The sequence below is a fragment of the Laetiporus sulphureus genome (genome assembly GCF_001632365.1).
Source record: "Laetiporus sulphureus 93-53 unplaced genomic scaffold LAESUscaffold_8, whole genome shotgun sequence".
In the NCBI taxonomy this organism is placed as follows: Eukaryota; Fungi; Basidiomycota; class Agaricomycetes; order Polyporales; family Laetiporaceae; genus Laetiporus; species Laetiporus sulphureus.
The window spans coordinates 667530-694375 of NW_024468517.1; the positions used below are offsets into that span (position 1 = coordinate 667530).

Sequence of the window (26846 nt, forward strand, 5' to 3'; positions counted from 1 at the left end):
CCCCACCGTGACCATCCGCTCCAGCACACGTGCAGCCGCCGTGGGGTTGTACTGCGCCAGCATCTCCAGCACGACGTTCACATCCACCAGGTCTGGCACCTGCCGCCGTTTCAGCATCAGCTGGAATATCTGCAGGCCCTCCTCCAGCCGCCCCAACATGAACGCCGCACGCGCGAGTGCGTTGAGCTCGAAGTGGTGCGCATGTATCAGCGGTCGCCGACTCGCATAATACGTTTTGAACACGCGCGTTGCGAACTCTTTGAAATCGGCTTCCCCGTCCTCGATGACTGTCGCGGTCGAGGCTGCGTCCGGCGCGGGTACTTTCTCGCTCGGGGGCGCTCCCACATGCTCCTGGGGATGGTCGGCGGCTCCTGACGGGCAAGTATCTAATGTGTCATGACCGATGGGCTCGCTTGGGGTGGCACCATGGACCTCGCCGAGCGCAGCAGGATCAACAGTCGGTGCTCCAGCACGAGTGACATCCGCTGAGGATGCAGGGTCTACAGATTGAGGCTTGTTTCCAGTCGAGACTGACTTCGCTGGTTCAAGTCTAGGTCCCTGCGCAGGCCAACAAAACTCCCGTGGCGGGAATGCTTCGTCCTCGCCCTCGAGCGGCATCGATGCGGCCATATCCACCACCTCACTATCAGGCAGCTTCTCCTCCTCCTCAGCATTGTCCAGTCGCGCAGATCGCTCCCGTCTCGCCAAGCTCGTGAATAGACTCACGACACGAAGCATCGCACCCGCGGAGCCCACGACGAAGTTCCCATCATTGCTGCTTTCCACCAAAGCGTACCTCTCCCAAAGCGCGCGTGCCTGCGTTGCGAATCCCTGCGAGGCGATTAGCCCGATGAAGCGCCCGCGGTCCAGCACAGGTAGCGGGATCTGTGCTTCCACAACATGCGTCGCGAGCTGCCGCGCTAGATGAGCGTTCTTGCTCTTCTTTGTAAGGTGCTTCATGAACCAGACGAGTAGACGCCCTTGAGGAGGCGGGTAGGCGATCTGTGGCGCAAACGAGACAGAATAGACGACCTCAGCAAGGTGAGGTTGGTTGAGAAGCTGTGTACCAGCATAGAAGGCTTGTATCAGGTAGTGAGGAATGGGATACGAACTGTAGCGGGTCATGAGCTGCACCAGTATGGATGCGGAGAATCCAGAATCCGACTCATCAGGGACGTCGACCAGCATCCGCAAAACCTCCGCGGCGAGTGCGGCTATTTCGCGACTGTCTTCTGGACCCTCCAAGAGAGCCTTGATCATGAGTTTACCAGCTGTTGACCGCCATCCTAAGTGAAGAGCAGAATGCACCGACATAGTCAACACAATGAGAGAGAAGTCCGTCGACATGAGATTCGCATGGTATACCGCACTGGGAGGCACACTGTGAGTCTGTACGAGCGCATTCACGATCTCCATCGAGCGCACGCGCATCCCCGCCGCTGCGAGGTCACATGCGATAAACATCAGCAGCTCGGCTGCTTTACGGGAGCGCTGCCTTACTTCGTCCGATTCCGACCGCGCTCTTGTGTCCGCTAAGACGCCGATGAGTAGAGTCGCAAGACTGTCATTGATCTGAGGGTCAAGCCTAGGATGAGCAGGGAGGTTCAAGATCGCTATCGCTATAGGTACCCGGTTATTTTCGTTAATGGACATGAGCTGGCCGGAAGAACGCAGAGCGCCGAGCAAGGCAGCAACCTGTTTCTTGTCCAGGAGGTTTTGCTGCACGAGAAGGAGGATGTTTTCGAGCATGATGGAGCGATATGTTTGTCCGACGTGGTGCCCGTTCGACAGGATGTCCTGGACCAGCAGACGGGCGATCCTTGCCTTTTTCTTCTCCGCAACTGCCACCAGTATGGGCGTGGCGTACTCCAGATTAGTGTCCTTGAATAGGGAAAGGCCCTGCTCACGCAATGTAGCGTAGAATGCGAGAGGGTCGTCTTGAGACGATGGCTCAGCTTTCCGGCGCATTTTCGTCTGCACCGCGGGCGTGTTAGGAAACCATGGCAAGATATGGAGACCGTCAGTGGCAGAAGATGAGGCCACCACGTCAGCGGCAGCTGATAAGAGTTTCTGCTGCTTCGTAAGAATGACGGGTTCGGGAGCTCCTCCGCTTCTTGCGTCGGTAGATTTCTGAGCATCGGTCGTGCTCGAATCCGTCTTTTTCTCGCAGGCACCGTCGGTATCGGTTTTTGGGCGCAAAGCATCTGGGGCCTCCGCAAGCAAACGTCGGTGGATGTGTGTTCTTGAGGTCCGACTCGGTATGTATGTTCGGAGCAATGCGTGCCGGCAAATGAACATAAAGTCAACTGCGGGCTGCATCAGCTCAGTATGCGCATTTTCGATCGATTGTTGGCCAGATAACGCGACACTCACCGCATGCCGCGGAGCTAGTGCGTTGCTGAGCAGTCTGAACGCGACGCTGGGGCTATAATGGACTCTCTGCGAGGGAGGTTCGGTTGGCAAAATCTTCGAGAAAGCGCACAATGTCCCGCATCAAAGCGTCGTGGGAATCAGGGTCAGGGACGCAAGGCACGTGATGTCCTCTCGCATGTGGCGGCGAATGAATGCACGCCCGTTATGCTACTCGCTAGCTACATCACACTTTGGAATATCGAGCTGGTCTGCAGTACGCTCTGATTTTACCATAGAAGATGATGCTCATACGCCTGCTGTGCTGTCGCGCACCGGCCGCTTCGAAACGTGAAAATTAGGCGTTCATCAATGTCTCTGCAGCCGGTGGCAATGATCTGCCAGGAGTTTTTCGCTGAGTTGTTATTGGTATTTGCCTACTTCTAATGCCACGTATTCACATTCGGCGGGGAGAATTCTTGCTTCTTTCTGGAGCGTGGTGCGTAGCAATGACCGTAACACCTGTCACGTCAGCTGTTCGCTATCTCATGGCATGCCGGAGTGGTTATGTTTTGTAGAATGAGGAGATACTGCATGGGTCGCTTGTAGTACTTATCGATAACCCGCTCCCTGCCCATTTGGATTGCCGGATGCAGAGCCGATCCTGTCAAACACAGCAGCTATATCCGGGCCCGCATTGCTGTGAACATAGCCTGCGATGCCGCCTTTGGTTGCCTGCCTTCGTCTTCCAGCATACACCTGAGCCTCATCCCGCTGTTCATAATCGGCGGAATACAGCTCACCGTCCGAAAAGGAAGTTTATTTACATGAGGGTGAGAGCAATACCGGCGATAGCCGTCTCGCAGATTCTTCACGCTTACAGCCGTTCTTTGGACGGATCCAACATCTCGATCTCTCATGTCCGATATACCAGATTACTTAGCACGGGCTGTTTGATTGGGCAGGTAAATGCAATCCCCAGAACGACCCGACGTTCGAGGTTTCGCCGGTCCACTGACGTTCTCGCGCATCTGGTATCCCCATTTGCGCAAGTAATACGGTCCCGGAAGATACTGTTGTCCGGCTAATTATGCACTCGCTACGTTCGTCGTCGCTTCGAGACGATTTCTCCGAGAATTATGTGAGTCGAACTCCCTAAAGAACATACTACTGACCCCGGAGTGGTAAGCAGACTTCTTGATGCATGCAGCGTGGCAGGCGCATCCGATCATCGCTGCAGTGAGGCATTATCCGTGGCGGAGTCGGCGGCCCATGTGTGTATCGTTCCGACTTCTCAGAACAAATGTGCCGACTCAAGATAAGTAAATGTCTTGTCAAGAACTTGGAGAAGTGCTGGGCACAGGAGTGCGGCATGGAGCTCCAGAAGAATTCTTTCCGCGTTGCTCCTACCTTCAGGTGAATTGCACGTCTTTGTGCAGCATCCGTCGTCATTCTTTCCGAGTGCGGCTCATGTGCGAACAAATGCACATTCATCCTTTTCCGACATGATTGCGGCTGCTATGGATCGTTTTCTCCTGTGTCAAGAGCCTGACGACTTGAGTTGCAGAAGGGAGTCTCCTAGCAACGCCTTCGGCATCATTGTGGTTCGAGAGCCTGCACATTTTGCTAGGATCCGTAACTCACACAAATGTCTGAGATAAAATGCTGCACTTCGTCACCTATCCAGCCACCATATGCACCTTACCAACGATATAGCCTTGGACAATAACGACTTACGGCGTATGTTGAGAGATTTCACTGTCCCATTTGAACTGTATCGGTGCCATAGCTGCCCACACCTGACAAGAAACACCTCCGAACAAAGATGCCGAAGGGGTTTCGCTCTAATAGTCATATACTACGCCTTGTCTAGGTCATGCCGGGTTCGCAATGTTCAGTAGAGAGGATATTAGCGGTTTGTTTTGAGTCATAATGACATGGTATATTTCGTTACCCTCCGAAGAACCCATAACATTATTTGATGACAATAAATAAGGAACAGACGAAGGAAAGATGAAGCGCTGAATATTGGGGCCACAACGATTCGGAGCGCTGAACACGTGCCTGTCCGGATTGAGTAGGTGTGTAAGAAACGCCCTTCCGGTCAGCGAGCATGTTGCTAAACGGCTGCTCGACGATCCTGACGCTAGAACTCGCTCTATCCCCGCAGTGCACGCCTCGCACACGCTGCACTATCTAGCTACTCGTGGAACACATCTGCTATCGACCACTGAGTTGCCGACATGGGCGCAGGACAGTCCACTGCCGCGTCGCAAGCACCTCCCCGCGCGCTGCATGTTCTGCGCGTTACACCGTCTTCCCCGGCATCGCAGACGACGATCGAGCCCTTCTTTGACTTTGTAGTTGGCTTTCAGGGCGACAACTTCTCGCCTCACAACACGGTGGACGCTACTGAGTTGGAGAAGATCGTCGAGAGCCATGAAGGCAGAACGCTGAACCTCTTGGTCTGGAACAGCAAGAGCCAGCAGACACGAGGTACGTCTTAGTCTCTGCTTCCATCCCTACACAGCATTTAGGAAAAGCCCGACCGGGCAGTGGTACCCATTGTACCCTCTAGGGACTGGGCGCTCCCGTACTCGGCAACTCCAGACCCGCAGGAGCCAGAGGCGGAACGGAAGCCATCTTTGCTGGGCCTGAGCATGCGGATGTGCGAGCCGGAATTTGCACTGGACAACGTATGGCACGTATTGGACGTTCTGGAGGGTAGTCCCGCCGAAAGCGCGGGGTTGGTGCCATATGGTGACTGGATTATCGGCTGGTCAGGAGGCGCTCTGAGCGCTGAAGGAGACTTCTATGACATTGTAGAAGCGGTAAGTGTCTCCACTCGATCGCGTGACCGCCGAAATGTGACGCTGACCACCGAAACTAGCATATTGAGAAGCCATTACGGGTATTTGTATACTCATATGACTTCGAGTACGTCTCGCACATATTTGAAATGTCTACATAACAATAACGATCGATCTTTCTGTCAGCACTATAAGAGAGGTGGTCCTGGTACCAAATCGACATTGGGGAGGTGAGGGCCTGCTGGGTTGCGTATTCGGGTGAGATCAGGTTTTAGTAGATATATGCGCCTTGTATCTGACAGACTGAGCAGTTTTGGCTTGTTACACCGCATTCCCCCCTTACCACCAGACAAAGAGCCGGGCTCGCTGCCTCCGGAGCTTGCTGAGAGTTCAGAGTACGAAGAACACGAACTGTTCGTGCCAGCTGACCTGCATGGTGAAGAGGACCCAAAGTACTACGAAGACAATATGCACACACAAGATGACGAATGGGAGCATCGGCCGCAAGTACACCAACCACATGATGATGCCATTTCAGACGCTCCTCACTACAACGCGTCGTTGGTGGGTTCCGAACGCTATCTTGACGACCAGCCAACCATTGGAACGCTCGCAAGCCACCAAAATGTGCGAGATACGTCATGTACAACGTGTTGCTTAATATCTCAATTGTCTCGTTACAGTCGTCCTTTGACCACCACGAAGGCCGTTCATCTCCACCTCACGATGATCCGGTTGCAAGCTCGGTTCCTTTCCAACCTCCTACCGCCCGCATATCGACACCAACCGCAGCTCACCCACCGGACTCTCACATGAATAGTGACTCGTCGTGACTGTCCTCATCGCTCTCTGCGAACGCTCAACAAAGTCATTGCCAATGTCTCGGCATCGCCCCGCGTATGCTCTCGTAAGACGGCAGAGGGAGCGCGTTTCACGCCACATGCAAGAACGCGGTTGCGGCGTTAGAGTCACGGCTGCTGCGGCTACCGCAAAGGGGGCATGAAGAGGAGGATAACGGGAGGATGGCCATGAGCGTGGCAGACACGGAAGTTTCGGGACAATGGGAGTTGACAATGATGGCACATCACTGGCTGGCAGTTTTCACGAGTGTTGACTAGAGACTGATGACGAAGAAAGTGCGGGCGACCGACTCCGTTTGCTTTGTCAGTGTCCTCATTATCACCCTGTCTCACCGAGCAATGTGAAGGCTCAGCGGTTCAATATTCCGGCATGCTCGTGATAGGTCTAGGATCTAGCCATTGCGCTTCCACTTTATCTATGAATGAATCTCTTCTATCACGTTCCTTGCCGACGGTTTAACTGAATGCAGACGGTGAAATGCTGATTCAAGTTTATTCATTAACTTGCATGCCACGCCGCGTACGTACGTATCATTCGTCTCATCAACAACCGTGGTACGAGAGGGCAAGATGATTAACACCCAATGTTTCCGCCCGAAGCACCACCCTTCCCACTTCCGCTGGCTGTCTCTCCCGGTCGGGCTTTGTACTCAAGGTTCACTGCGATGACGGGCCAGACTGCCAGAACGTCGATTATTAGTTGACGCGGTCTACTGAATTGTGCACATGAACGAGCTTGGACGGAGAACCGCACCTTCTTCGAAGCCGGGATGCCTTCCGAGCCTGATCTGCTGCCACACGTTGCGCATCGAATCCGACTCACGGATCTCTTTCCAGTGATCTAGGAAGAAACGAACTTCGACCTGCACATGACCGGCGGACATTAATATAAGAAACCTCCTGTGCCCGATATGCAGAGGACGTGCCTTGCGAATTTCTTCGAACGCCGCGGAGAACGTCGAGAAGACCTCATACGCGACATTGTCTACAGTCAGCGACTTGACGATGTAATCGCGAGCTCGCTGCTTGAGCTCCTGCAAGTCAAGCCCTGTGAAGGGAAGGAGGACGTTCAGCACAGATATAGACGTAGTGGACTTAGAAAGCATCGGCAGTCTCCGGTGGTACGTACTGTCTGCCAGCCTGTACACAGACTTCGCAGAACAAGGACACGGACGTCCTGAACCGTTTTTCCTCTCCCATTGTGTGATCCACTCCCTGCGCGACTTTGAGACGCTCGTCAACCCTGCTGCGGAACTTTCCGACTGCTGGTTGCTTGGAGGCTGGCTAAATATAACGTTCGCTTGGCTGGACGAGCTAGATGCCACCGGTGAATTGTTCGCACTGGTAGCAGCAGAAAGAATGAATGAGGAGGAGAGGGGTGCGAAAACGATTTTGTCAGTGTAGATCTGCGCGAGAGGTTCAGCCCGTACAAATGATAAACGCAAGGGCCGGCAGAGAGCTCACGTAGTAGAGCACCGCACGGTAGGTAGTATAAGCGACATCTTCAACTACGATACGGATTCTGTTCGGTCCGAATACGAAAGGGTCCTCGCGGGAGGTCTCGATCGTGTTGCTATCGGGATCCTGCTGCTCGAGCGGATGGGCCTCGCTCCTAGGAGACGATGGATGAGACAGCTTGGCTCGCACGTTACGCGCATGGATTGCGTCACTGTCTACGCTGTGAAGCTGCCCCGCAGCATCTCTTACCGATGTCCGGGATGCATCCGTTCTTGTACTTGTACTGTCCACAGAAATTTGTCGCCTCTCCGTAGAAGGGGTAATTCCGATGGTCTCGGATGATGCTTCGGTTGGAGTTTTCGTTGGTAAATCATCTTCGTCTTCCTCCTCATCCGAGTCGTCAAATCGCCGAATAAGAGAGGTGGTGTCTCCTGAAGAATCCACGTCGAAGAGCTGACTGGAGGCATTGGTTAATAAGCCCTCTGAGAAGCCGGACTGGAACACTAGAGATGTTGTATATCAGAATTACATGGATTGCTTCAACGTTAGGCACCTACTTGTGGCGAAATATTCTACCCTCGTGAGCAGTTTCCGGGAAGCATATATCTTCTTCGCATCTATTCTGCTCCTACCTCTCCTTGGTAGGATGAACTCAACGTCAGAGTAGATAGGGCTGAAATAAATCAGTTATTGTGTATGACACCAGCTTACAAACGCGTACTCATCGAGCAGACCACCCATCACATCGATCAGGTCCCGTGGCACGAGACGACGGGGTATAGCTGGAGGAGGCGTTGGAGACGTTGGAGTAGTAGTGATAGAGCATATCACAAGAACAGTATCGTGCTGCTTTACTGATGGTTGATTGAAGACATCGTTCCTGCGAGCAAATTGGGCCCATCCCCAGTTCTGGGTCTGCTCGTAACATCAGTATATGTCATTATACGAAGTCGTTACCGTACATACCTGATGAGTGAACGAGTGGTCATGGGCCTCTTTATCACTGATCAGGACAGTCTTTCGCAAGCTGTTGGACTAGCCGTCAATGCGAAGTCACACGCTTGCAGAAGCACTGACTTTCGCAGCTCGAATCCGAAGTTGTAGGCGCCATCACGAACCCATCTACCCCTGTTGAACATGCTTGCAAACCACTATAGCGTGCGACTCACTTGCTGTCAACCGCATCTTCAAGTTCTTCGGCTGTAGGCTTGAAGAAAGCCATTCATGTGTACCAGCATGACCTTGAGTCGATCATTTTACGTACCTCACAAGACAGGTATAAACTTATGTACGTATGCCCTTCGGCACTGACCGAGCCAGAATTGGCGTAGAACAACACCTGAAGGCAGTGTAGCGCTTGCACAGAAGGATACCTATTTACCACTGACCTGCCAACGTCTTCTTCCGAACTTGGCGGACTTCATAACATTGGACTTCGATTCCCCTTTACTGATGACCGTGAAAAGTCAAAGTATAGCTTCGCCATCAAATGCATTCTAATATGTGAAAAGAGATGGCAAATCTCCCACCTTGATTCGTAAATCGCTTTGACGTTGCGAATTACCCACTCAAAACGGAGCGTTACACTTTCCTGATAATCGGAAGTGGCACTAGAATTATCCATGGCAGTCACGATGGAACTTGGTGCCAATAGATCTGCAAGGTTTCAGATAACTCAGGACACAGGCTCAAGGCACTTCAAGACAGCCTGAGGATAATTGAATGCTAACTCCTTAAAGGTTTCTCTCCGTAAGCTGGGAGTGGCAACCCCTGCGGCTGTGGCCTCAAGCGCAAGACGGAAAGAGAGCAAGGTGTGGCCCCAAAGTCTGAGGCTGACTGAGACGCCGTCCAGCGAACACGTGCAGCTGCAGAGCATTTATATAGCTTCTTCGCAAATCCGATTTACATGGAGACTTAATACGATATGGCAAGCAAGCAACTATGCAGCAGCTTGTACTTGTACATATCCTTACCACGGGGTATCATGTTACATATTCGACGACCTGACGTCACTTCCCACCACTCAGCATCTTCCTGAAATCGTCTTGTCCCTTGCTCGATTGCACTCCTGCTGAGACGCTTTGCGCATGCTGCGATGATTGCGAGCCGTTCTGCGCTGAGCTCGTTGCCCCAACCGTTGTCACACGCTTCTTGCTCCCAAGACCTGCCCTCGGTCTCGACACAGCTGTGCGCGGAATGAACATGCCACCTGCAGTCGGTGGCAGCGCTGCAGAGCGCGATGAAGATGTAGCTCCAGGAGTATCTGCCACAAGCTCCAGTGTATTGCCATTGTACACGATAGGCTCGGAGCGCAGGAGCAACTTGCCCACATCCTGGATGCAAGGCCATTTTCACGTCAGAAGGGATGCAGACATGTTGATCATCAATGTCCACTTACTGCAGCATTCTCGAAGAGCACCTCAGCCTCAGCTTTATCCGCGAACACTTCTATGCGCTCCAACGGAGCCAACTTTTCTAGTGCCTGCTGCAGCAAGCCTTCCTGTGTGTTGGGAGGAAGGTTGCGCACGCGCACGGATCGACTACGTATGTCTGCTCGCTTGTTTGGGTCACTGTCGATACGTAAGTTCTCTGCGACCAATCTCAAGCTATTATACACAAACCGATTTCTAGCACGAACACGCGTATCAGCAAGCGTAACGGCTATGCGGCGTCTCTTCAGCTCGACATTGTTAGCATGCAGAGCTTTCGCTGCGTCTTGCTAAAGGGAAGATACAGCTTGTGTATATGGTCTAATGGACGATGCACTCACCTCCTGCTCAAATTCAACGAACGCGAAGCCTCTTGGACGCTCATCCTTGTCCAAGGCCATCCGTACCTCCTTGATCGGCCCATACTAAGTGATAAGGCAGAGTGAGCATGAGTGCAAAGCATGTCACGGAGCTACATACTGTCTTGAAGAGGTTCTCCAGGTCCTCCTTGGTAACGAATCTACTCAACCCGGCAACGTATACTTCTCTATCATTCGCATCGACGTCTGTCCGCTCCTTCTTGCGTTCAGGATTCGAGATATATACGCTGAGGGGCAGGCTTGGCTCCAGCTCCTGGCCGTGAAGTTCCAAGGCAGCTTGTGCGGCAAGCTAGGATGGTCAATATCCAGTGACCTCACTACAGTTTATAAAACATACTGGTGATGTGTACTGCACATAGCAAAACCTCCGCGTGCTCTTGAACTTCTTGCTCGGCCATCGCACATCAAAGATCGTGCCATACTGCAAGACTATGTCAGCGCTATCTTCACTTCATGCATACGCGACAGGCCGCTACCTTAGAAAAGAGACTGCGAATATATGCATCATCGGCCTTCTCCGGGAAGTTTGTGACATACAATGTCGATTTCCACGCGAGATGAACTGCGATCTCTTCTCCGTGTATGCGCTTCTTGTCCTTAGTCAATGCCGCCGGCACACTTTCCTGTTGAAGCGTCCCGTTCATAACTCCCCGCCATACAAATTGGTAAACGTACCCGCTCCATAAACTCGACAGTCGCTACGGGAGCATTCGGCAAGTGTGTTACTTTAATTTCTCGGATAGGGCCGCACTTGAGCAGATGGTCAGCCATTAGCCTCAGTGCCAGTTAGAGCTACGCACATCTTTGAACAACGACGCTAGGTCGTCTTCCCGTGCGTCTGACGGCAGATCGGCCACGAACACTGTGCAGTTCTCGCGATCTCTACAAATGATGGTCTCCATGAGTCGATCAATATTAATTGACAGCAAATATGCTCACCGCTTCAACGTGGCCTCTGTAGCACTCGTCAGACACAACCTAACATGTACTGGCTGAGGTTAACTCACCGATCTTTTGCTTTTTGTGCTCCTCAGATGCAACTTCATCTTCCGCCTTCCGCTTTGCGCCTGTGCCAGATGGTTTAGTGGAATCGACAGCCATTGGGACCACTTCGCCTTCTTCCTGAGTTGATGCAGGTGGTGGTATCTCGGAGACCGATGTCGCATTCGCTTGCTGCTCAGCGATAAGCTGCATAGCTGCATGTTGCGCTTTCTCTGCCTCCTATTGCGAATCAATCAGCCCACGCTTACATTTTCACGTAGAAGTAAACACACCTTCGCACGCCGAGCGTTGGTCTGGGCTTGCGCATACTGGATTTTGTCAAGACAAAGATCAATCTCATCGACTGTGCCGTACAATTGCTCAAAATTGATCCACGCATCCCACATCGCCTCAGGCCAGTCAAGGCTTTTCATGCAAATATCTTGGAACACCCTCCTTGCATCCTCATAGAGGTTTTGTTTGCTGCGGACATCACGTGTCGATGAGCGCAGCATTCTCACAAAAACAGATTGTTGAAAACGTACATGAGCACCTCCGTGTAGGATGTCCAGGCAAGATAGCTTGTCTTGTAGTGCTTTGTAGTATCTTCCCATAATATCAGAGCGTGCTCAGCGAGGTCGGGCAACTTGAGACACTGGTAAGAGACATTTCAGAATATGTACAGTTGGACATGTTGGAATGCATACGACCGACGAGAAGAACTTCTCTATCCGAAGTCTTAGGTCCCCAGACGGTGACACTGCCAAAGTCAACTATGGCTCTTATGTGCGTAACGTGAACGTAAGCATACCTTTCCGCACTCGCGTGACACCGTCCATGACGACTTCAATTAAGGTATCAAAACCTTGCTCTCCTTGATCAGTGGTAAGAGTAAGAGTCAGCTCGCTATGGCATATGCACAACTTACCTGTTTCCCCTGCTTCGAATTGCCGCTTCTCGTAACCTGCACGAGCAAGGACGACGGGGACCAGCTGCTCCACGTCTGATTGGAGTGGTGTAATGGTCTTCGTCTTCTCATATACAGCTGCCATTCATGCAATGAGCATCAGAATGGCACAATCATCAGATACTTACCTCGGATTTCGGCCCGTACATCATCTTCTGACGAGTCTGCAATGCGCTCCTGCAAAATGGGAATCTCATAAGAGCGATTCCACGTGGCATGCCAACGGATACTGACTAAGAAGCGCATATAGCGAGCCCATATTTCTCCGGCCGCTGGTACGCTGCGCACGGCTCGTTTAAACGTTGCCAGTTGCAGATCATCATCGACACCTTGTTGTCTCTGATAGATGGGTAAACATGTGGACGTTCGAGCAAAGGAGCCTACTGACCAGAAAGTCAACGAGACTGATCCAGAATGATCTAAGAGCGTCCTCCGCGGTTGAATCACCCTCCCAGCGACGCTTGTCTGCCTCCGCGATAGCTCGTTCGTACAAGGTTTTCAACACGAACAGATCAGGCTTCTGTTTGCGACGCTCAACGGTGGTGTAATACGCATATGCTTCCAATGAGAAGCCGGATTGTTCCTATTATATCGACCGTTCATCCAATATGTTTCATGCTATAAGAGCAGTAGACTTACAAGAGACGTCTCATACTGCTCGCGTCTTTCGAATGCTTTCCTCGCTTGTGAGCGGAGCTTCGAGGCGCTGACAAGCAGTGCCTCATACTGGTCAGGGGGCTTGTAGCTGGTTGTGAATGAAGAGTATGCTTGAAACGTTGAATCCTGGGCTGAAAGATACATCATGGGTACCATGAAGCACTTCAACCAGAGTCAGACTTACCGGCATGAGGCTGCTGCAAGCGTTCTAGTAGCATAGACTCGATCCGATTGACGAGCTGCACCCTATTCGGGTAGAAGCTGTGAGTTTCCCTTCGCTCAAGGTGAAGCTGTAACTAACTTTTCCTCCGGAGGCGCAGTCTGAAGAACCTCGAGCTCCCATTCCTTCTGTTTTTCCCAAAGCAAATGACCCTGGCAAACGGCATCACAACGTGGTGATGCTGTCGGTCGGTGGCCAGGCTTACCTTCGTGAGATGTCCGATGCCTTTGGCTACCACCTCATTCATTTTAGATTGTGTCCACTCCGTTGAGAACAACTCTTCGAGGTCGTTCGGCTTGGTATCGAGCGTGCCGAAATGCTCATATCGCTCTATGAGAAGATCCAGGTGCTTCTCCAGGAGCGGGATGGCTTTTAATGGAGTCAAACGACAGTCCAAACCATATGTAAGATTACTCACAGAGATAGTCTTGTTCGGCACGTTCGCACAAGTCAAGCACAGCACGGAGATCGTCAGCAGACTCCAGATTGCTTGATTGCAATTTGTGTTCGATCAAAGGGATCCAAACATAGTCTCCTGCAGCCCAAAAAGCAGTGACCATTTCCAGAGCAGACTCTATTTGGTCCTCCATGCCTGTCTCACGAGAAAAACGGACGTTCTCGGCGTGCAATGTAATGTCATAGGGATTATCGGTCAAGCGAGTGAGAATGTTGGAAAGAGCCTCAAGAGCATCAGCATCGTCCATATTGTGGTTCAGTTGTTAAGCAAGTACACAGCAAGTTGGTATGGGCTGTCCAAGGTCTTCCAGCCGAACGAGCGAGATGAGAAATTGGAACGTGTTCGCGAGAAATGAAGGCTGCAAAGCGACCTTGGCTGCGACGCGATGCGTGAAGCAGTCTCGAGCGTTAACGCTAGGCATCTAAGCGCCCATGCATACTGATAAGTTGCTCCTTGAAGTTGTTTCGTTGAAGTTCAGCTGGAAGCTTGCAGTCCTCTCTCAGGCACAATCTTGATCCTGAGGTTCACCGTCGATTTCTCAGCATCACTTGCGGAACCGTTCAGCAAATGACAGTGAAGACCATCTAACACCGTGAAAAGACAGTATTGCGTTCCGAAGTCTAAATTGGTATCGAGAATCTTACATGATTCCAGCTAAGCAGATGTGATACAGGTACATTTGAATTACACACGCTATGAAGGGAAATCTACAATTTCGTTACTTACGGAGTCCGACACACAGGCATCTATCTATCGCCGAGACCATTCTGTCTGCACGGTCTGGATGAACGCAGCATCGTCTAAGACATTGAAGTGTCCGCCGGTCACCGTGATGATTTTGGCGTCAGGAGCGACGCGTTCGATCCCGTACTGCTCCCAGCCAGCCTTCCCAGTCTCAGGAATGAATGCGAGGTAACCCTTTTGTGCAACGTAGATCGTCTTCGGCGCCTTGATCGATGCCATCCACTGGCACAGAGCCTCCTGCAATGCAGAAAGCGTCGGAGCTTGTTCAGGAGGAAGGAGCTCGAAGAAGAACTCATAAATGCCGACGTGCAAGTTGTTGAACGTCTCCCACCAGTCGAGTACGTGCGCAGGTGCCTCCAAACCGTTCGCCGCGTTCTCCCAGTCCTGCGCAGCGCGGTGCCGCGCTGGCGACGGATCAGCTCGGTACAATGCAAGCATCGAGTCGAGGAGGCGTTGTATGAGAGACGGCCCAGCTTTCCGCAGCTGCATCGCCTCATCGTCGGGCTGAATCAGAGGTGAAAGCCAGAGCAAAGGGAAATGATCGATATAGCACAGCTGTACGACCTCGTCTCCGTTATCCTCCAACATCTTTGCGATTACACTCGTCATGAGCGTGCTCGCGCAGAATGCGCCGAGACGGTACGGCCCTTGAGGTTGTGCGGCCTTGATCTGTTCATAGTAGAAGCGACAGAATGCGGTGAATGGATATTTCGGTGTCTCTGGCGTGGTCTGCAGTGCCCAGAGGGATGTCGTGAACTTTTCTTGAATCGATATGAACGGCAGAGCGCTTCCACTGGCGCCATGAAGCACGATCAAGGGCGTTTCGCCATTGTCCACGAGCTTCAAAACTGTTTGTCCCGACTTGTGCACCTCATCCCACTGGAAGTATGTGATTGACGGTGCGACCTTCTCCGTAGCTTCGCTGCCGGTCTGCTTTTCTTCGAGGCGACGTTCGAGGTCCAACAAGCTGACCTTTTCGAGCAAGTCAGCCGATGCGAGCGTCACGAATGGCCGAAGAGCGAATGCAAGCCGTCCCGCTGCTAGAGAGTCAAGTCCGTATGAAGAGAGGGGTGCGTCGTCAGAGAAACTAGAGGGATCGATATCCAAACTGTGCAGTACGGTGGCGCGAAGGGCATCGCGTGGACTGTCTGGAGGTGGCGAAGGAGGTGGGGATCCGAGCTGGCGTTTACCAAATGGATAAGGTGGCAATTCGATAGAGTGAGAGATGGTGTCTTGGCCGTTCAGGATATGGAAGTCGACAGAGTTATAGCCCATCGCAACGATCTTCCCGAGGCAGCTCAAAAACTGTCTTTCCTCCTGGAAGTCTTCGTACTTCTTTGAGCGAGACATGGGACACACCACGGAGGACGGCTGCGCGCCCATCTCCTGCATGTACGTCGATAGGACGGGATGAGGGCTGACTTCGACAAAGGATGCATGAGGACATGTTTGGCAAATGGCTTCGAACGCCTGGGCGAAGTGGACGGGGTCCCGGAAATTGTGCCAGAAGTAGTTGGCAGTAAACCCTTCGAGAAGCGCACCAGTGGCAGTGGAGTAGGTTGTAACCTGCGGCTTGTGTTCTCCAGGGTACCGGGCGAAGATCTCCTTAATGCGAGAGAAGTACTCTGCTTGGCACAGATCCATGAGACCCGAGTGCACAGCGACGCGAGTGGCCAGCTTCCGGGCGGAGATCCCACGAGACGCAGCAATCTCGACGGCTCTGTCGACAAGGTACTCATGCCCAGAGATCGCAACTGCACCCGAAGCGTTGTAGCTCGCGATATCCAGGATGCCCCGCTCTCCTGTCGGGCGCACAAGGTGGATGATGGAGCGAGCTTGTGCAGCATCACAACTCAGTGCCGCCATCGCCCCGCCGGCCTTCTCAACCGCAGACAAAGCCTGACCTTGTGCAATCGCGATCTCCATAGCCATGCGCTTGGGGCCAGCACCCGACGCATAGAGCATCGGAGTCTCTCCCGCGGAATGCCCGACAAATACATCTGCGCGCAGACCAAGACTGCGAAGAAGATCGTACAGCGCGATCTGGATCATCGCCATAGCGGGGAAGATGATCGACGAAGGCCAGATCGCAGGAAGCACCTGCAGGGGGTGGACATCATCGAACAGACCAACCTGCTGGATAAGAGACATTCCAGTCGCATCTCGGTAACATGCGTCCAATTCAAGGATCGTGTCGCGGAAGACCGTGTACCTGTGGAATAATTGCCGGCCCACTATAATGGAATAAGCTCAGCCTTCAGTGTACGTCAGCACCGTGAGACATACTTACTGTTTATGTGCTGAGGCCCTTGCCCAGGGAAGACGAAGACCATGGGTTGCCTTACATGCGGCACAAACACGGGCGAGGAGAAACGGGGAATCTTCTGCCCTGGATGAGTGACAGCATACGACCGCCAAGTCATCTGCCTTACACGACGACCGCAGATCGTCGAGAGTGCTGCTAGCTGATCCGCGAACGCATCGGAGAGACAATCCAGATTAGCAGCGACGGCGCTTGCAGAGCGCGGTGTGAGGCCTCCTGCAACGAGCAGAGTAGAGTGAACAGCCTCTTGGACGTCCATTTGATCAACACCCTGAGGCAAGATGCCCTGCATGACGACATGACCGTTTGTTCCGCCCACGCCGGAACTCGATATCGAGATGGTAACCTTCCCTGAAGGAGAACGTGCCTTAATATGTGTTGGCTCTAGCGGGACGCGCAAGTTGCACTTGTCCCAGGCACCATTCGGGAAGTTGACACTGGGTGGGATGACTCCGGTCTCGAACATCGAACAGGCTTTGCATAAGGATACAAGGAAAGAGACGTTGCCAAGATGCCTGCGCGTGGATCAACAAACGTTCCTATAGGGTAAGCCGTCAAACGTACCCCATGTTGCCTGCCACGCTGCCAATCAGCACTTCTCTGTCGCGCCCAAAATTCTGGGAAATCCAGCTGTCGTCTGCAAAAGCGCCTGTGGAGGATGAACAGACGCGCATGTAATCGGGAGGAAATGCACCTACCAACTCCGTGAATCTCAATATAGTCGACATCATTCGGTTCGGAATCAATGCCAAGGTATGCCCGATGCATCGCATCCACACGCATGTCAGAGCCCGGGTGGCTAACGGGTGTTACCGCACCAGACGCATTGATACCTGTCCCAAGAATCTGAAAACGAATAGGTATTCCGAATTGCATGAGTTTCGCAATCTGAAATATTCTAGACCTGCGAACTCACATTGCCATAGATGTGGTCACCATCACGAATTGCTGCGTCATATGGTTTCAGGACGACAGCGATGGCGCCTTCGCCAATGGCGAGCCTGAAAACAGTCAAAGCTCGTTCAGAGACGGAGCGCATCGCATCACTTCTTGGGAACTCACCCGTCCGCGGCATCGAACAGCCTGGATGCACACTCCCGAGCTGATGCCGAGTCAGAAAGCTGCTGAGCGAAATTGCTAAACCTGATGCGCAAGAAATTGTGAGATGACGTCAACAGCGCAAGTGATCAAGAGTGCGCACCGAACGAGATGACATCCGGCAACCACGGCGGCGTCGCATTCCCCAGCACGGATCGCCTGAACGGCCAAGTGCAAGGCCGTCAAGCTTGAATTGCATGTCGCGTCAATCGGCACACATGGCCCACGAAGATCGAGATGCCGGGAAATCTCGTCTGCGAGGCATGGGATGCTCGCAAAGGCACTCTTTCCTTCTTGATCGTCCTATAAGTTGTCGCATTCTTACTACGAGTCTCGACTTTCACGGAGGTAGAGATAGTAACGTACCAGCTCCGCGACGCTTAATACGTCATGTGCTGTGCCTGAAGCGTACCAGCCCACGTTCTGGCCCCGGTAATTGATCCCAGCATCAATCAGGGACAAGAACGACAATTCAAGAAGCTTCTTCGTGCTGAGTGCCATATTCCGTGCTTCTTCATTAGAGATTCCGAATTCAACATGATCGAAGGATCCAGTATCCTTCAAGAATGAGCCATGCGGGGAAGTATTGCGGCTCGAGGCATCCTCCGACCAACTTCAAGAAGATCAATGAGATTTCCACAAAGGGATGCATAGGAATCAAACCTACCACGTTGAGTTTGATCGTTCGCGAGGGAGTTCTTCGTATGCCTCCCCCTTGTTGAGGAGAAATTCGACGAACTGCTTGTAGTCAAGATCATGTTGTGCATGTGTTCCACTGGGAAGCTGGGCAGCGATGCCAACCTGAAATGTCGGGCAACGTAAGCTCACCCATTCAGTGCAAGAATGAAGAGAGGTTGACTCACGATCGCCACCGGTCGCTTCTCGCTGAGAGAAGTATAGAAATTCGGGGACATGTCGAGTGGATGAAATTGGAGAAAGAGAGGCTGGTAATTCGGGTAATGTAGGAGCCTTTATATCCAGTGTGAAGCGCAGAAAAGATCTAGTTTGGCTGTTGACGGCAATCTTGAGAGCGGCCCGAGTAGATGCGATATCGGCTAAGGAAGTGCTCATAGCATCAAACCAATACCGTCACAGCAGCGAACAGCGTGAGTATGGAGGTCTCGTCTGTTCCGCGCGACGTCGTCCATAGATCCAGGGGGGCCATATCCGGCGGACGTTGTGACATTGATCAGATCGACCCTTCCCGCCCACGAATCTCTGATAGTCCGCTATGGTTCTAAAGACCAGTAAAAAGAAGCCAAGATTGTGTTCCGCCGGTCTTCTGATGCTATTGATTTCATGAGCCTTTACTCCATATGCGCATGAGGATGTCGGAGGAGACTCACCGTTCAAACATACTGCCTCTGCACTCGCACGCTCGGAATAGTGGCCAAAAATGGTAATGCCCTCGTCAACCTGACCATCAATATCCAATCGTCACTGTCAGCGCCCTCAAATGGTCGCCAACGCAATAAAAAGATATCTGTCCGTCGTCAAGTCTCGACCCTCGCCTCCGAAAAAAGGAACAAACTCCTCGATGACTGAAGCTCATATTGTTGTCCATCATTACTAGTCCTATCAAACGTACCATTCGACTATCTTTGTTGTCTTGTTTGAAGGCGCGCCTGGAAACCGTGCAGCACTCGAACTTTCCACCTTGACATTCTTAGTCTACGCCGCCTGTGGCCAAGGAGCTTAGATTGTGGTCTGGAGTGCATTCGATCATGATGTTAGCGCAGCTATTCGTTGGAAACCTCACTTGACGCGATGGAATCGCCAAGCACCCGAGTCATCGGATCCAAGACAGTAAAGTCTAGGAACAAATTAGGAGTGGCATCACAAAAGTCCGGCGGCGTTGGTGTTTCTGACAATGCCCAGTGCAAACTGATACGGTGCAAGTTTGTCAAATGTTGGGGGAAGGCCGACTGAAAGCCGGAAAATCTGCGATATACGTAGATGCGCCTGCTTAGTGAATTGAAGAAATGGAAGCTGTGACGAGAGAATGGGAGGTGTTTCGCTTGATGCCTCGTGAGCTCGCTTGCTTGCCGGGATCAGGACCCGGGACGCGCTGATGGCACTGCGTGACTCTGTGACGGGGTGTCCTGTAACGGCGTTCTTCTTGAAAAACTGCATCCGCGAAGGCCCAATGCCCTGAAGACGTCCTAAAAAGGAGACGCGCCGCCCTTCCTATGGCCACTCCGTCCATCTAACGCCGGGAACCCACAAGCGCATCCTCATTTCCCTCGGAACAAGGCGGCGTAATAATAGCTGCACATGCCACCGCGAGGACGTCGGACATGCTGGTCATGCGCCTGACAGAACAAGCGATGGAAACAAGTGCATTCGGAATTCAGTCTTGAATTCCGAATTGCCATAATTCGGAATTGGCGCACCGCCTGGTTCCCCTCCGTGATCTCAGAAGGCCGGTCGGTCTGGAACGCTGGCGACGACAAGACGACGACAAGGCGGCACCACATTGCGGCAAGTACTGCTCCATCACGCCCCCCGCATATTGGCCGAGCTCCAGCACGGAGATCAGCGCGGCTCAATGCTTCGATTCCGCATTATTTTCGCAACAGGACAGGCTGCAAGTTTTGCTGAAACGCCTGTTGGCAGGATTCTTCCGCCTTGTCTGATAGGCGTGCTGCCTGCCCGTTCCCAAGGATCAGCCGACTTCGCGGACATCCTGTGTCGGCCAGCAGTCCTGCGGTGTGACATCTCAGTTCAATTCCGAATGATGGCTCGGTCCAATGCCCGAGTCCAATGACACTCAATAATCCCGTTTCCCCCTATGAGGCGTCCTTCGAGCACCTGACTTGCATCTTCTGTCTTTGCAAGCAGCCGTTGGTCCGCGGGTCGTGCAGTACGTAGTTAACGGACCGTCAATAATATCGTTTGCTCCTTGCACTCTGATTGTCATCATGCCACTATCTTCCCAGCCTGCTTCAGAAACGCCTACTGTGGCCATGAACGAAGAGAAGCCACCATCGTCCTTTGATGCTACGCGTAAGGATGCCGATGAGTCCCAAGAGGTCGATCTCCCGGCCCTTGACGAGCCACCGGATGGCGGTCTGCACGCATGGATGGTTGTGGTGGCGACATGGCTCATTAGCTTCATTGGCTTTGGTATCGCCACCATTTGGGGAGTCTTCCAGGACGCATACGAGGCCGACGAGAGCTCGCCGTTTCACAGTATCAGCGAGTTCAAACTTGGTTTCGTTGGTGGGTGCGGTATGGGCTTCGGTTTCGCAATCGGTCCCTTCTCGAATATCCTTATCTCGAAATTCGGTATTCGCGCCCCAATCATCGTCGGCGTCCTCATGATTGCGGTGGCATTCGAGCTTGCGTCAATCTCCACCAAGTATTGGCAGCTTTTGCTCTCGCAAGGCATCCTGTTTGGGTGAGTATATTTATTATTTCCATAGCACAGTCAGACTCATCTGATTCTTTCATTTGTAGCATTGGCATTTCTATGTCATGGATTCCTGCGATTGCCTTGCCCTCTCAGTGGTTCAAGAAGAGACGCAGCCTTGCGTCTGGAATTGCCAGCGTAAGCCATATGTCTAATGCTTCTACACGCCTTCAGCTTGCTCATGGAACGTGCATTCATCCTCAAGTCCGGTACTGGCATCAGTGGCGTTGTCCTCTCACCCGTATGTCAAGCCATCATAAATCGCACTTCCCCACAATGGGCGCTGCGGTTCCTTGGTTTCCTAGCCCTGTTCGTAGGTGGGATCGGTGTGCTCCTGGTGCGCCAGCGCACGGTGGCGAAGAAGCACGTAAACTATCACTTCTTCGACTTGAGCGTATTCAAGATCCCTGGGTACGGATTCTACTTGGCGTTCTGCTTCCTCCAGTTCTTTGGTTATGTCACTCCTCTATTCCTCATCCCAAGTGCGTTACCTGCTTTTCACATAATCACGTGGTTAATTGACTCTTAAACATCAGGTTACTGTCTTGCCATCGGTCTCACGTCTTCGCAAGCCTCCGGTGTACTGTCGGTGGCCACAGCGACCAATGCAATTGGCCGTATCATTGCCGGTTTCCTCGCTGATCAAGCAGGCCCCGTTAACGTTCTGATCATCATGCACCTTCTGACCGGCCTCATGTGTATCTTCATATGGCTTTTCGCTGAAAGCATCGGAGTCATGATGGTCTTTGCCATCTTCTGGGGCTTGTTCAGTGGACGTGAGACATCAACTCAGTCAGTACAGTCTTCTTCTATTGACTGATGCGCTATTTTTGCAGCGTATTGGCCTCTCTCTGTACCCACGACCGCTAAGATTGTCGGTACGTCAACTCGCTTCGCTACGCCCGTGTGTGTGTCGTTACTGATTGATGTCATCCGCCCATACAGGGATGCAGAAGCTGGGATCGGCCGTGGCCATTCAGTTCCTCATGAACGTCATCCCTCCCATTTTCGCGGTCCCTATCGGATCCCGAATCATCGCCGACACCGCCGCAATGTACGGTATCGGCGTGGACACGGGCAGGGCGTACCGGTACTTGATCGTCTGGTGCGCGCTCGTGCCCATCGTTGCTGCCGCGCTTCTGCTTCCTGTGCGTTTGATGTTCAGCAAGAAGCTCTTTGTGAAGGTTTGATCGGACAAGGCGCCACCTTTCGCTGCCCAGTACCCTACGGCGCCAGCCAGAACCCTTCTCATACAATTTATGTTTCACTGTCATGACCTCGCATGTAGCTCGCTCCTTAGTCCCATACGCATCCCACACGTAGACCGTCATGAAAGCCTACGCCCCATACATTTAATGTCATCACCGTTGTCCTTTCAGACACATCACGGTTCGGCTGTATCTGTAACAATAGATGCATAGTTTCTGATTCTCCTGCATGTATGAAGAGGTTGCCCAAAGATAACTTCCTAGCGCCCGGGCAAGATCTGTGGGATTCACTTACTCCATGAGGCCCACAGTGCCGGCGCTGCGGCAGGGAGGTGCCGTCCTTGTCTTTGCGAAGTAGTCCGAGTGCCCGAGCTGTCATGGTATCTTCGCGACTTCTTCGATGCCAGCGTCAAGTTCCTCAAAGTTTCCGTGTCAGGTTCACGCACTAGTGCAGGAGTCACGCTGATCACCTGTACCTGGTGCGTCGGTCAGAAACCCGGGCATGGAGTCCATTGCATTGCATGTTTGTGGCAATTGGAAGCGTTTCATCTCGGCCCCGCAAGGCCGCAACTGCCAGTTAGTGACCCTCAGGCTGTCATGGGTGACTATGAAGATGATGCCGTCAGTCCACGGTCAAGTCCCTCCTATCGCACTAGCGTTCGGTAAACACCGTCGCCTTTGAGTTGCTGGGACTCCGACTAAGAGACCGGAATATCTGACGGTGCGCAGCACGTCAAGCTATTTTGGCCATCGCTGACGATGATCGGCACTGAAAGTCTGAAAAATCATTCACCAAGCCCCGAGAGATGACACACTACGATGAGAAAAATTAACGCCATTCGACACGAAATGCTCATACAGATATCAGTTTCGCGTGCTATAGTTTACTTTGTGGCAGTCTCGCGTTGAAACAAGGATAACATACTCATCCACTTCATTCGGTTAGATAGAAGACATATCAATGGAAGGCTATTGCTTTTGAATTACTAATTAGGGCCGCTAAGAGACCGGTCCTTCTGACGGCCCCCAGCACGTCAAACTATTTCAGTTGTCGCTGACGATGACATGCACTGCAACATATTACAGTACGTAAAAATACATCGCAATTATTCAACAAGCCCAAGGAATAACATAAGATACGAGGAAATCAATGCAACACAACACTCGGAGATGCCCACATGTGACATACATTCAGTGGTCGATTTCGCGCTCTGCTTTCCATCGTGGCAGTCTCGCATTGAAGCAAGAATAACATACACATTCATTGCATTCGGTTCGATGGAAGACATGACATTTTACATTTTTCACAGCAGCATAACCGCGCGGAGTCACCCTATCAACGCCAAATTTATCCTTCAGGCCGAGGCGAACATGGCATCCGCTTAAGCTGATTCCGCCTTGATACTGTACCGAGTGCCGAAGATGCCCTCCTCCGTGGCCTTGATCTCTGCGATATACGCGATGTCAGCAACAAGAGCTACGGATTACTCAATCAACGCACGCAAAGCCATGAGCTTCGAGAAGAAACGTGCCATTTGGAGGGGGCCTGATAATTATCAACCATTAGCATCAGCGGCGACGACGACGGACTAAGCGCGGCGGGCAACGCACCCATCATGTACCAGAGTCCAGGCACTCCGAGGTCGCGCCAAACGCCCTGAATCTCACCCTCTTGGTCAAGGCCCCAGATAGGGTTGCACGTGTCGGCGACCTCATCCCCGCACACAGAACGAATGGAGTTCCTGGTATCGCCCACTCTACGTGCGCCACAGTTTTTTCTCGTCAGCTATTCCGAATTATCGTGCACGCGGATCATCATATGCGTACCCGGTTGCGCAGACGACCGTGTCGGCTTCGAGTTGGGAGCCGTTTTCAAATTTGAGGCCGGTCTCAGTGAAGCATGCGACCTGGCTGTCGTTTTTGAGCTTGATCTGTCCGTCGATGATCATCTGACTGGCCCCAGTTTCTAAGCACAAAGTGAGCGGTGGTTATCAGGACGTTAATCAGCGGGTCTTACCGAAGTAGTGCCCTCCTGCCTTAGTCTTCAGAAGGATGAGAACACCCGTATCCTTGATGCCAAGATTCGTCTTGAATCCGACGGCCTCGAGTTTCTCAATCAACTCCCTGCAAGATGACGCCGTTGAGCATACACATTCAAGGAGATGCAAGGATTGCTTACTTATCGCCCTCGACGATCTTCTTCACTGCTCGCTGAGCGAGGCCATTCTCCTGGACGAGATGGGGAACGGAGTGATGAAGGAGATCAGCAATGGGAGTAGGCGGGGAGTTCTCAGAGTAAAGGGCTACAGTGAGAACGTTTTCAGTCGAGCTCATTCATTCCATAGCGGGGTGCCTACCTCCGCCCATGTGCTTCCACTGCTTGTCGAGGTTCATGACGAAGTTGGAGCTCCGTTGGAAGATAGTTACGTCTAGCACCATGGTCAACTAACGACGCCCGCGCTCAGCATGCAACCGTACGAACCTATGTTGGCTTTGGCCAGATCCGACGCAACATCATGCCCTCCATACACTTCGCGTCAGCACGACGCCCACTTCATACAGCCTATGATCCATACCTGAATTACCAGCGCCAATGACAACGACCTTTTGCCCTTCGAAGCCCTGGTAATTCTTGTACTGGGCCGAATGCATGATCCGGCCCTTGAATTTGTCCTGACACGGCAATCTCCGTCAGCAATGCAAGGCACCCTCTACGCGGTCACGTGCACACGCACCATCCCGGGGATCACAGGCATGTTTGGCGTGGCGTCGCCAAGGCCAGTAGCGAATACTGTCGCCGCGTCGACGGTCACTCAGTGGGAATCCCGCAGTGTCGGTTCGGGAACGTACCGAGATGATTTACGCGCAGAACACGCTCTGTGCCGTCACCGCGTCTCACGAGCACCGACCACTTGTTATCGGGACCTCGGGTCGCCTGCAGAGCTGTTGTCGCAGTCCAGACGTTCAGCTCGAGATGGTGAGCATAGGACTCGATCCAGTCGGCCATCTTACATGAAGTCAGTCGCGTTCATTTGCATAGGTGATCATCTCGTACTTACCTTCAGCGAAGGGGTGTACAAGGGCCATGTAGGAGGAAACCTGATGAGAAGGCGTAAATGGCAGGCCAGGAATTACTAACTGTGATATACTCACGGGACGTATGGCATGTGATCATACCCTAGGAACCTGTCAAGCGGCAGCAACAGAAGACACATCTAATGACTCACATATCGGCCAGTGAAGGCAGAGAGTGTCATACCGCGAGCGCCAATTGTCGCCGAGTCGAGCAGTCTTCTCGACAACGAGAACCGGGACGTTATGATACTTCAGCCTCGCAGCGAGCTCAAGTCCGCTGTGTCCGCCTCCAATGATCAGCACCGCCGGATCACTATCTTCGAAGGCTGCCTCTCGGCGACGCTTCTCGGCCCATTTAGTACCGGGAACGTGCTCGACGCTGCGAAGAGAACCCGTCTTCTCGCGGAAGTCCTTCAGGTCCTCCATCGTAGTGAACAGCTGGTGCGCTTTCCACGACCCATCCGCTGTAGGCACGAGGTGCACTACACCGGACGCGACGCTGACGTCGGATTCGAAGTTGAATATCGCCACGATCCAAGCCAGATCGGGATACGGCTGTTCCAGGCGAACGAAGTCCGTAAGCGTGAAGGCATCAAGCTTCGCGCCAGCCAGACGATCCGCAAGGAACTGGCGGATCGCATTAGAGCCATCAAAAGTGCGGAAATCCCAGGTGAGGACAAGGTAGTCTCGCCAGTATCCGTCTTCAAGGAACAGCTTCAAAACGCCATCGACGTTGCCAACCTTGGCTTCGGACGCGAAGGCCTGAAGCCAGTCTGCGGCGACTTTGTCAACGTCGACGTCCGCAGAGAGTGAAGCTCCGAGCTTATCGAGGGTAGGAAGGCGAGTTGACTGAGTTGTTTGGATCATGGCGTCCGAATGTCAGAAGTCGAAAACCTGCACAGAATACAATATACCCGTCTGCAAGTGCCCAGCCTTCCACCGCCCTCTCGCAAAGATGATGTGATCACAACATCACCACGACAGCGATGCGCCGAATGAACCCCCCATGGTCAGCCCCGAGCGATAGGATGGACAGCTTTTCCGGTGTGCGACCGGAGCATGCGTTGATTCAATAAATCAAAATATCGCTCGAAGGGGTAAGAATCCGGATTTGTGGATTCGAATTCTCAACTGAGGCCGAAGGCGTAGCTCGCAACACATGAAGCAGGGCTCCGGTCACAGCACTTCTAGATGTAAGCGCTGCCAGATCAATTGATCGCCCCGCAGGGTGGCGCTCCGCGTATACATAGTCCTGGCGAGGGTTCTATGTTCTTGTGAGTTTCTTGATGTGTGAGCATTACAAATTACATATCTCCGATCTAGCCAACTTGCAGGTATGATCTGCAGAATCAGATCCTCTCCAAGGTGGTAATGAACACGCTAGGCCAGTGACATCGCTTGAAAAATCCCCCGTTCGA

The 26846-nt window shown here is 52.6% G+C and overlaps 7 protein-coding genes across 7 annotated transcripts in view; 2 read left to right on the forward strand and 5 right to left on the reverse strand.

The window, feature by feature from the left end:
* Window positions 1-1551, reverse strand: part of LAESUDRAFT_810921 (uncharacterized protein) — a 2418-nt gene extending 867 nt beyond the window's left edge. The window contains exon 1 of the mRNA XM_040914269.1: window positions 1-1551. Coding sequence (XP_040767053.1) covers window positions 1-1464 — 1464 coding nt within the window. The 5' untranslated portion in view covers window positions 1465-1551.
* Window positions 1552-4469: 2918 nt separating this feature from the next.
* On the forward strand, window positions 4470-6274 carry LAESUDRAFT_723048 (uncharacterized protein). The gene is made up of 6 exons (XM_040908337.1): window positions 4470-4845; window positions 4906-5180; window positions 5240-5286; window positions 5346-5417; window positions 5471-5786; window positions 5843-6274. The coding sequence occupies exons 1-6, from the start codon at window positions 4593-4595 to the stop codon at window positions 5990-5992; spliced, it is 1113 nt and encodes a 370-aa protein (XP_040767054.1). The 5' UTR covers window positions 4470-4592; the 3' UTR covers window positions 5993-6274.
* Window positions 6275-6493: 219 nt separating this feature from the next.
* On the reverse strand, window positions 6494-9242 carry LAESUDRAFT_723049 (uncharacterized protein). Its single transcript, XM_040908338.1, has 13 exons — window positions 9007-9242; window positions 8866-8926; window positions 8742-8816; window positions 8647-8684; window positions 8555-8599; window positions 8444-8504; window positions 8199-8392; window positions 8035-8150; window positions 7484-7980; window positions 7149-7425; window positions 6946-7067; window positions 6774-6882; window positions 6494-6697 (listed from the first exon to the last, which is right to left on the reverse strand). Exons 1-13 carry the CDS (start codon window positions 9099-9101, stop codon window positions 6594-6596), a joined length of 1794 nt encoding a protein of 597 aa, XP_040767055.1. The 5' UTR covers window positions 9102-9242; the 3' UTR covers window positions 6494-6593.
* A 244-nt stretch (window positions 9243-9486) lies between these two features.
* Window positions 9487-13815, reverse strand: LAESUDRAFT_647138 (RNA-binding protein Prp24; the record flags this gene model as incomplete). Its single annotated transcript, XM_040904037.1, has 23 exons — window positions 9487-9810; window positions 9876-10047; window positions 10099-10196; window positions 10248-10331; window positions 10387-10575; window positions 10624-10707; window positions 10763-10909; window positions 10962-11036; window positions 11087-11220; window positions 11294-11507; window positions 11561-11750; window positions 11813-11922; window positions 11975-12027; window positions 12079-12138; window positions 12196-12312; window positions 12363-12411; window positions 12469-12573; window positions 12623-12817; window positions 12874-13022; window positions 13076-13137; window positions 13193-13263; window positions 13317-13480; window positions 13530-13815. 23 exons carry the CDS (start codon window positions 13813-13815, stop codon window positions 9487-9489), a joined length of 3132 nt encoding a protein of 1043 aa, XP_040767056.1.
* A 359-nt stretch (window positions 13816-14174) lies between these two features.
* LAESUDRAFT_548010 (uncharacterized protein) lies at window positions 14175-18734 on the reverse strand. Its single transcript, XM_040902888.1, has 10 exons — window positions 18597-18734; window positions 18401-18534; window positions 18100-18346; window positions 17837-18036; window positions 17698-17778; window positions 17552-17636; window positions 17334-17481; window positions 17200-17284; window positions 16603-17150; window positions 14175-16546 (listed from the first exon to the last, which is right to left on the reverse strand). The coding sequence occupies exons 1-10, from the start codon at window positions 18645-18647 to the stop codon at window positions 14319-14321; spliced, it is 3807 nt and encodes a 1268-aa protein (XP_040767057.1). The 5' UTR covers window positions 18648-18734; the 3' UTR covers window positions 14175-14318.
* Window positions 18735-20699: 1965 nt separating this feature from the next.
* On the forward strand, window positions 20700-22335 carry LAESUDRAFT_735556 (MFS general substrate transporter; the record flags this gene model as incomplete). The annotated part of the gene is made up of 6 exons (XM_040910603.1): window positions 20700-21133; window positions 21193-21283; window positions 21351-21627; window positions 21682-21921; window positions 21982-22023; window positions 22091-22335. The coding sequence occupies 6 exons, from the start codon at window positions 20700-20702 to the stop codon at window positions 22333-22335; spliced, it is 1329 nt and encodes a 442-aa protein (XP_040767058.1).
* A 1400-nt stretch (window positions 22336-23735) lies between these two features.
* On the reverse strand, window positions 23736-26295 carry LAESUDRAFT_756948 (FAD/NAD-binding domain-containing protein; the record flags this gene model as incomplete). Its single annotated transcript, XM_040912232.1, has 14 exons — window positions 23736-23800; window positions 23855-23899; window positions 23965-24110; window positions 24181-24319; window positions 24371-24477; window positions 24533-24656; window positions 24711-24782; window positions 24836-24883; window positions 24930-25026; window positions 25089-25144; window positions 25204-25360; window positions 25413-25452; window positions 25507-25531; window positions 25581-26295. The coding sequence occupies 14 exons, from the start codon at window positions 26293-26295 to the stop codon at window positions 23736-23738; spliced, it is 1836 nt and encodes a 611-aa protein (XP_040767059.1).
* Window positions 26296-26846: the final 551 nt, after the last annotated feature.

What these genes read in the sequence shown, in the direction of transcription:
- LAESUDRAFT_723048 (XM_040908337.1), top strand. Translation starts at nt 4,593, where the DNA reads ATGGGCGCAGGACAGTCCACTGCCGCGTCGCAAGCACCTCCCCGCGCG. An exon ending in GTATACTCATATGACTTCGA is followed by an intron (nt 5,287 to 5,345) that starts GTACGTCTCGCA and finishes TCTTTCTGTCAG; the next exon opens with CACTATAAGAGAGGTGGTCC. An exon ending in CTGCTGGGTTGCGTATTCGG is followed by an intron (nt 5,418 to 5,470) that starts GTGAGATCAGGT and finishes CAGACTGAGCAG; the next exon opens with TTTTGGCTTGTTACACCGCA.
- LAESUDRAFT_723049 (XM_040908338.1), bottom strand. Translation starts at nt 9,101, where the DNA reads ATGGATAATTCTAGTGCCACTTCCGATTATCAGGAAAGTGTAACGCTC. An exon ending in TCGGAAGAAGACGTTGGCAG is followed by an intron (nt 8,817 to 8,865) that starts GTCAGTGGTAAA and finishes CACTGCCTTCAG; the next exon opens with GTGTTGTTCTACGCCAATTC. An exon ending in GGTAGAATATTTCGCCACAA is followed by an intron (nt 7,981 to 8,034) that starts GTAGGTGCCTAA and finishes CAACATCTCTAG; the next exon opens with TGTTCCAGTCCGGCTTCTCA.
- LAESUDRAFT_548010 (XM_040902888.1), bottom strand. Translation starts at nt 18,647, where the DNA reads ATGTCCCCGAATTTCTATACTTCTCTCAGCGAGAAGCGACCGGTGGCG. An exon ending in CTGTTCGATGCCGCGGACGG is followed by an intron (nt 17,637 to 17,697) that starts GTGAGTTCCCAA and finishes GACTGTTTTCAG; the next exon opens with GCTCGCCATTGGCGAAGGCG. An exon ending in TATTGAGATTCACGGAGTTG is followed by an intron (nt 17,285 to 17,333) that starts GTAGGTGCATTT and finishes CATCCTCCACAG; the next exon opens with GCGCTTTTGCAGACGACAGC.